The 8,087-nt window shown below is 34.8% G+C and overlaps 1 protein-coding gene across 1 annotated transcript; it reads right to left on the reverse strand.

The window, feature by feature from the left end:
- Positions 1-3,074: 3,074 nt before the first annotated feature.
- Positions 3,075-5,945, reverse strand: LOC131067215 (cyclin-D4-1). Its single transcript, XM_058002172.2, has 5 exons — positions 5,249-5,945; positions 5,077-5,163; positions 4,320-4,629; positions 4,081-4,214; positions 3,075-3,831 (listed from the first exon to the last, which is right to left on the reverse strand). The coding sequence occupies exons 1-5, from the start codon at positions 5,546-5,548 to the stop codon at positions 3,571-3,573; spliced, it is 1,092 nt and encodes a 363-aa protein (XP_057858155.2). The 5' UTR covers positions 5,549-5,945; the 3' UTR covers positions 3,075-3,570.
- Between the last annotated feature and the right edge of the window lie 2,142 nt (positions 5,946-8,087).

An 8,087-nucleotide genomic window follows, 5' to 3' on the forward strand; every position in this document is an offset into this window, starting at 1 on the left:
TTGAAAGGGTGGATTGTTTTATTAAAAGAAAAACTATATGATATAAGAGCTTTGAAAGGCTACCAAAAAACAAGGGTAAATCAGATACCTACATTTGCCAATTCTAAATATTAGATTCCAACCTACCAGTCTTCTATGCATCGTTATACCATGCCCATCATGACTAAGTCATAATCATATATACAATGTATATATCACACTTTACATAGTGATTTTTTTCTTCTTATTTAATAGAATAAGAATAGTAGGAATTTTTAAATTAGATGATAGGTCATTAATCAAATGTTTTGCTCTTGGACTTGTATAAGCAATATAATCTATTTATTATTATATTTTTAATTTTCTAATATAGGATTTGTTGTAAAGTTTGTATCATTTTAAAAAAAATTGATTATTAGTATGACATTGATGAATAGTTTTATATTATTCAATCTAAAGATGATCAAATAACACATTAAACTAATATGATATTGACATAATGTAGAGTAGTATTGATTTCTCTTATTCTACTTGCAAAATTAAAGTCATACACTTTAAATTATCTTCATTTGGTCGTATGAAGTTTTTGACTAGTGATATGATGATTGAAGAGGAATTTCTCAATGCACAGATTGAATCAAACTAGTATCAAGTTAATTTCATCTATGAATTTATACGAAATCAATCATGTGATGTCTAACAACGCATGATAACCATTTTTTAGGATTTCATAGTGAGAAAAGAAATAAAAGTAGGAGAGACGTGTATTTGATTGGTCTTCGACAAAACCGACACAATCTTAATATGGAGATGTTAAAGTTTCCTCTTGATGCTCATCCATAATTATTTATACATTGTTTGATTAAAATAGGTTGGTAAATTTTGAGTTGTGTGAGCAATAAATTCATTGTACCTATCATTTATCCATTCAATAAGGTTTAATCATCATTAATAAAGTCTTGAATCTTATTCTTAAAATATAGGCATTTCTAGTAGAATGGACAATTTTCAAATGATACTCATAATATGCATTTGCATCAAAATAGTGAAAGAGAGGAAGAGGTGTCCAATAGTCTAATGGATGCTAAAGTGATGCGATAATATCCTAAAATCTTTTGCAATACAATTTTTGGGGAATCACGTAGTTTTGTTAAGGTTATTTTCTCTAAAGATTTAGTGGAAATGACATTGAAAATCTAATCAAATTAAAGAGCGTGATTAACACTCTTTAAGAGTCCTTGACAATATGATCACATCATGTAAGCATGTCCAAGTTGCATGATTTAGGCATTAATAGTTACATAAACTCATACATTACTATCATCATGTAGGACTACAAAATTCTTCCTTGAAAGTTGTGATTGAGCAAAGATCATAAATTGAAGTACCAAAGAAAGCGATTAACACTCTTTAAGAATCCTTGACAATATGATCACATCGTGTAAGCATGTCCAAGTTGCATGATTTAGGCATTAATAGTTACATAAACTCATACATTACTATTATCATGTAGGACTACAAAATTCTTCCTTGAAAGTTGTGATTGAGCAAAGATCATAAATTGAAGTACCAAAGAAAGCCATTTAGAAGGAAGAGTGTAATCTAGAATAAAATGCTAAAAATCATATAATTGAGCAATACAAAAACACATTACAACTAATCTAAATTTTGAAGAAGCAATGATGATTACTAAGCTCTAAGATCTGCATTGGATATTAATGTTGGGGTTTACTAAAATGTGTGAAAACAAAACAAGCTTAACCTTGTACCATAGGATATGCATACCTCTACACATTCAAAAATAATATAAAATAATCAAGCAATGATAACAATCAAATATTAATCAAGGAGATAGGAAATAAGGTATAGAAGGTTAAGCTACATTGTGTTCCCTCGCCATGTCAAATCTACCCCTTGCATCTTTGCACCCATGTTTATATTTGCGTATATCTAAATATTAATTAAGGAGATTGGAAATTACATATAGAAGGTTAAGCTACATTTTGTTCTACCCCTCTTGCATCTTTGCACCCATGTTTATATCTAAATATGGGTCATCATTGAGAAGCACAAAGGAGCTTCATGTTTGAGGCAAGAGATGAGACCTTTGTTTATCAATTCGAGCCCTTAAGCCCTTTTTTATTAGTTGACACAAATCTCATTTGACAATCCACAAGCAATGTGAGATGATGTTGCATAATACATATTTTAATGTAAATAAAACAATGCTCAAAAGTTCTCTATAAAAAATATTTCTTTAAATGACCTTGTGATCTCTTTAACAATAATGGAGATGCAATGCATGAAAGATTGAACTCTCGAAAATTTAACAAAAATCCGTTGTGTATTACAATTTTTGAAAACCATACATGTTATTTAGTAATTTTGTATGCCCTTTAGCTGCTTCCATTTAAAATTGCTAAAATCATTTTCAATATTTTCTTTAAATAACAATATATTATTTAAATGAATGGTGATTTCTGCACATAAATCATCTTATTAAGTACATAAATATAAATTTTATTCTAAAATTAAATTTTTTTAATTTCAAATTTTCATTTGCAACTATTAATCATGGTTTCTAATTTTCAAAACTAAAACCATTTCGTAAAAGCTTTTTAATTTTTAAATTAAATATTATTCTAAACAATTGTTTTTATATATTTTAAATTATTAAATCAATTTTATAACATCACATTCCCAATTTTAGGAAAAGCAAAAACATTCAACCAAAAAAAACACATTATAAAAAAAGAAAAGAAAGACAAAATGTGGTTATGGCTCTGGATTTTCCCAAACATGGTGATTGCAATAAATATTAGGTCCTTTTCACTTGTCAGAACTGTGCACTATTTCCTAGAAACTTTATAATGAAGGCTTAAAAGAAAGAAACATAAATTCATTTATGAAAAGCAAATTATCTGAAGTCTTTAAAGAAAATATAATAAAATAATATTATAAAAAGCAAATTTTGGAAACCCCACGCGTCGTAGCCATACTTCATAAAAGAATCCAACGTACCTGCCTTGTGTACATATCTCCGTCATGCCCGCCGTCAATTGAATAAGACGTAACGTATATACAATGTATATATATATAACACTTTGCACAGTGCCAAAGCAAATTATCACTTGATTAAAAAGAGAGTTTACAGTACAGTTAAAAGTAAATGCTGCTGCTGGACTCTTAATCAAGAGAGTACAATGCCCTTCATCATAACCAAATCGTTCTCAATCACACATTTACAGAGATATTTTTCCTCGCTCAGATTAAATTAATAATAAACACTTGCACAACGTTAGCCACTCAGGGAAGTGGATCGACTCCATGACTAATTTTTTTTTTTGATTCTCGCCATCACCCAAAAAAACTTTTAACTTACTTCATTCGACGCCCGAAATATCGACCCCAAAAAAAACCGGACCCGACGAGAAATTCTGAATAAATATTTTGCTGTTGTCGATGTACAGATAATGTTAAGGTGGGGGAAAAAAACAGACCCAATAACATTCTCCGGCTGTGTTATAAATAAATAAATAAAAAGAAGGCTGAATTCATCAGTTTTTGCTGTTTTTGGTGTTGTATAAATGCTTAGGTGCAGAGATTAGGTTGAAGAGTTGATGTGTTGCAGTAGCCGTTAAGCTTTCTGCGCTTTGCAGCGACTGATGCGTACAGATTCACACTTCTCAAGCTTTCCTCTAATGAAGATGCCCTGCTTGTTGTGCTGTTGCTCGTACAAAACCCATCTAACACACCCACTGGACTCTGTGGTATTGATGAAGATGCAGATTTGGCCCTTTTGGGAATTGCAAATAGTCTCCGCATTAGACTGTAACATTTAAGGATCAAATCCTGAAAGAAAAACAGGGAAAACAAAACCCAGATGATCTCATTAATCGATTGTAGTTGATTGTACTTAGATTTTTTTAAAACAGGGAAAAATTACCCAAATGATCTCATTAGTTCATTGTACTTGGAATTTTACAGATAATTACTGATCATAGCTCAATCATGTGTTACGGATTGTAACAATTGAAGGATTAAAGATTAGATTATTGAGTTAATTTGTGTTTTGACTAAGGATTAAACTGTTTTGCTTACTTTATTTACAGTAGAGCATGATAGGACCCCCTTTCTGTACCGTGCACCTTCTGCAGGGGCCAAACTTTCCTCTGCTGCACAGAGTACAGCTGCAGCGGCTATGGCAGATGGGCGATGCTGCAAAAAATCAATCCCTGCATTCATTCAAAGCCCGATTTTAGCATACACAATGGGTTTAATGGGTTTAATATAGATTAGATATAACCGAACTGCCATTGCCACATTTTGTGCTTGCATACCTCTGATGGTGGATAAAATTAGCTCGCCAACTCTTGAAACCATTGGGGATTTGCTACTGCTGCCCCCACCATCATTACCACCGTGGTGAATGAAGTAATCTATGAAGGAAAACGGTGTAACAGAGAGCATTCTCCATTCTAGAGTAGCAAGCACCATTAGCTCCATTCTCTTGAGGGTTCTTGCCTCGAAAACAAATTTGGGGCCCTCGGTTTGGAGGTCTAGAAGTAGTGGAACATCTGTTTCCTCCATTTTAGCGGCCAAAGAAAGACAAGCTACAGATAGCAGCTGCAGCATCCAGGCCTTGCCATCCTGTAAATCAATCCAATCCAATCCAGAAAGGAGAAATGCAATCAGATACTGCAAAACCCATCTCAAATTCATCCCCCAAGACCTTAATTCCACCACCAAATAGCTCAAATTCAATGCCCAATAACTTAAACCCAATACCCATTAACTCTAATTCAGCACCCAATAACTTTGAATATAAAACCCGATAGCTCATATTGAGCACCCAATATAAAGCTTTTTAAACAAAGAACATGCCCTCTTCTACTGTAAATCAATCCGATCTAAAACACGGCATTATGCACCGGAATCGCCAACTCAATATCAAAAATAAACAACTGATAACAATGTGCCCAAAAGAAAAGTGCTGCAAAGGTGTTGTTCAGAAACAGATAAAAAAATGTCTCCCAAATGCGATCAAAAGGTGCTTAAAATGAGCTAAAAAGTGATATGCTAAGAGAAGAGCAATACCGGCAGTTGATATCTGGAAAGGAACCGATCCAGGTAGTTTATAGACAGATAGGCCGTGAGAGGACCAAAGCTGTAATAAGCATGAACCTAAGCCAGAAAAAAAACACAATTTCAGCCATATAAACACCCCACATAAGCCTCAAAATGCACAATACACAATGTACATATATACCTTGAGAATCCATCCGATGGCATTTGCACGAGCAGAGGCGAAATCCATCCGATGGTCCTGATACCATTTCAAGGGCATATATTCACATTCTTTCCCAACTAAGACTGCTATTTCTTCATCATCCTGAACTGGGAAATCAGGGAAGATGGGTTTTGTTCTAGATTTAGTTTTATCAACTCCCTGTCCACAGATTCTTTCATCATCATCACCCTCATCCCAACACCCTACCACATTGCTGGCATCTTCCCCACACAGCAGATTGGACAAGCAATCATCGCTGGATGAAGACAGAGCCGCCATAAAAACTTAGCAAGAACCCACAATAAAAACACAAAACAAAATCTACAGTAGTTCATCTAACAAAAATCCAGGTCTTGCAGCATGTTTTAAGGACTTTTCTTAACTCTATTACAGATCAAGAAGCAATCCAAATCAATGTTTTCTTAGAACAAAATCTTCTTCTTATTCTTCTTCTTCTTCTTCAGTTCTTTCTTCTTTCTTCTTCCCACTACTCAAAAAAATTGATTGAAGCTCCGAAAATGCAGAGCATTAGAAGCATATAACTGTGTTGTAACTTCCCTCTTTGCGCTCTCTCTCTCTCTCCTTTATTTGGCGGAACTCTAGTTGAAGCAGGGTTTCCACTAACTCTAGACCTAATCAAGTGATTCCTGTCTCCCACGCTAAATTTAGCGAGACTGCCAAAGTGGCCGGCCATATGGTGGTTAAGCTCCCGAGGCGTGAAAGACGCGCGCGTGTGAGAGACAGGGCAGTGGGGCTCATAAATGAGCCAACTTTGGAAAAAGCAGCTAAAATGACCGCCAATGTAGAGCTGCGAAACAGAAATCGCCGCCAAAAGTAGCGCTACGTTTGTCCTAAAGCATCTAGTTATAGTGGGCCTTCTCTTTACTCTTCCCGCCGTATTTCTTGGCTAAACCTAACTAGCCCTTCTTTCTCCTTCCCTATCTTTTTTATGGAGCCCTTCTTTCTCCTTCCCTATCTTTTTTAATTTTTTTTGTCTCTGAAGAAATTTCCTTCGCTTTTTAATCCTTAAAGTCCTTTTATTTTAGAAAGCTCAATTGGAAAATGTCCCACAAAAGTCTAGCACGGAAAGCTTGGCTTTATAAACAATTAGTTATGTCTACTTTAGAGGGCCATACCTTTGGTTCCGAATTGGACTAAAACCCTAATCTATCTCCATCTTCCTCCTTGTAATTTTGGAGCTTTCTGGGTAAAATATTCTAACTCCAGACAAATTACGCCTCTCAACGCTTTGACTACTGCAAAAAAAGGTAATTTTGCCACTACTTTGATAAGGACCCATGCCTCTAGTCTTAAACAAATATTCACTTGTCATTTGACAAATTTTCATTTTTTAAAGGTCGTAAGTTTGAATTTTGTAGGGCTAGAGTACATATAATGCGTTTTTTTGTCTCTCTTATAAAAAGGAGTCGGAAGTGGTCTCATATGATGTAAGTCATCTATAAATCTAAACTAGATCACTTGGCGTCACGAATTATGAAAAAAAAAGTCTATTATGATTGATGTACCTTGATATGATTAATACATAAAAATCAAAATACATTCAACATATTTCTTTTTTAAATATCAAAACTCTAAAGTAAATTTTTAATAAATAATCAAAATAATTTGTCAAATAGCCCTTTATTGCATAGTGCATTAGTTAAAGGGACTCATGGCATCTCATTGTCCTTGCCAAAGCCAAAATTGGAACTTTCCTTCTTCACATTAAAATTTTGTTGATATTAAAAGTTATTAAACTTATGTTAAAAACTTATATTATTATTAATAAGTATATAAAAGCAAAAAGACCCCTCTTATATTAGATTATTTTAATTTAAAAATTATTATTATTTAAAAATAAATAACAATGCTTCTTAATATGATAAAGCTCTTCCCATATTATCTCCCATGTGAAAAGAGGAGGGAATGCCATTGCTGACGACCTTTCAAATGTGGCGTGTGAGCTTTCTATAGGGGAAGTGAGGTGGTGTGATTATAAAGATGGTATCGTGCGATGAAGTTAAGGTACCCTACCAAGATTGTACGCCTACAAATTCGAATTACATGTCTTTCGGTCGGCCTTTCAAAGTAGTAAATCTAGCGTGTTAATGAGCATTTATTGCGGAATGTCCTCTGAAAAGGCGACAGTTGTGGAGCGTGCCATCTTTACTTCTAATTTTGGTATTCTCGCGCATTTAATGAGACTAGTTTGTGAGTTGGTGAAGGAAACTATTTTTTGGCAGATTTCGTCAGGTTTTCTTTTGCAGTGTAAATTTCCTGTGGATGCCCAGTATGGAAGAAAATTTTACCTTGCAGTCTTCCAAGTTGATGCCAACTTTTTTGGGGTCCTATCCCACAGAAAAAGCTTGAGAAAATGTTTCTGGCAAAAGACCCGCTATTCTTGAAGGCGGTTCAGTTGGTCTTGGGGGAGGAGGTGGTGGTTATCGGCCACAGGTATAGATGCAGAGTTGATATCTACTCCCTAATCATGGCTTGGGGAATGGAATTGGGATATAAATGCGCGGATGTGAGGAAGGTTTTGAAGAAGAGTGTTCCACATGAATACCTGTTAAAGCTGGAGTCTCTGCTGGAACATGCCATTCCGAGTTGGGGTTTCAACCTCTCTGAAGGAATCCCAAAGGAAAATGTTGAAATGCGGGCGAGGCATTCCCGAATTCAATTTCTTCGTTGTCAAGAGGAAGTTAGAGATCATTTCAGGGATGATCCGAGACGAGGTTGGGAAGGTCTGGTGGTTTACGTCCAGATAATGGAGCTTGAAGATGTAATTCGACAAGCGAGTGTGGAGGAGAGGTTGGTT

This window comes from Cryptomeria japonica, chromosome 3 (assembly GCF_030272615.1).
Source record: "Cryptomeria japonica chromosome 3, Sugi_1.0, whole genome shotgun sequence".
Taxonomy (NCBI): domain Eukaryota; kingdom Viridiplantae; phylum Streptophyta; class Pinopsida; order Cupressales; family Cupressaceae; genus Cryptomeria; species Cryptomeria japonica.

Excerpts from the sequence above, each read along its gene's own strand:
- LOC131067215 (XM_058002172.2), bottom strand. The coding sequence starts at position 5,548 with ATGGCGGCTCTGTCTTCATCCAGCGATGATTGCTTGTCCAATCTGCTG. Across the intron at positions 4,630-5,076 it reads TTTCCAGATATCAACTGCCG|GATGGCAAGGCCTGGATGCT; the intron begins GTATTGCTCTTC and ends ATTGATTTACAG. Across the intron at positions 3,832-4,080 it reads CATGCTCTACTGTAAATAAA|GATTTGATCCTTAAATGTTA; the intron begins GTAAGCAAAACA and ends TTTTTCTTTCAG.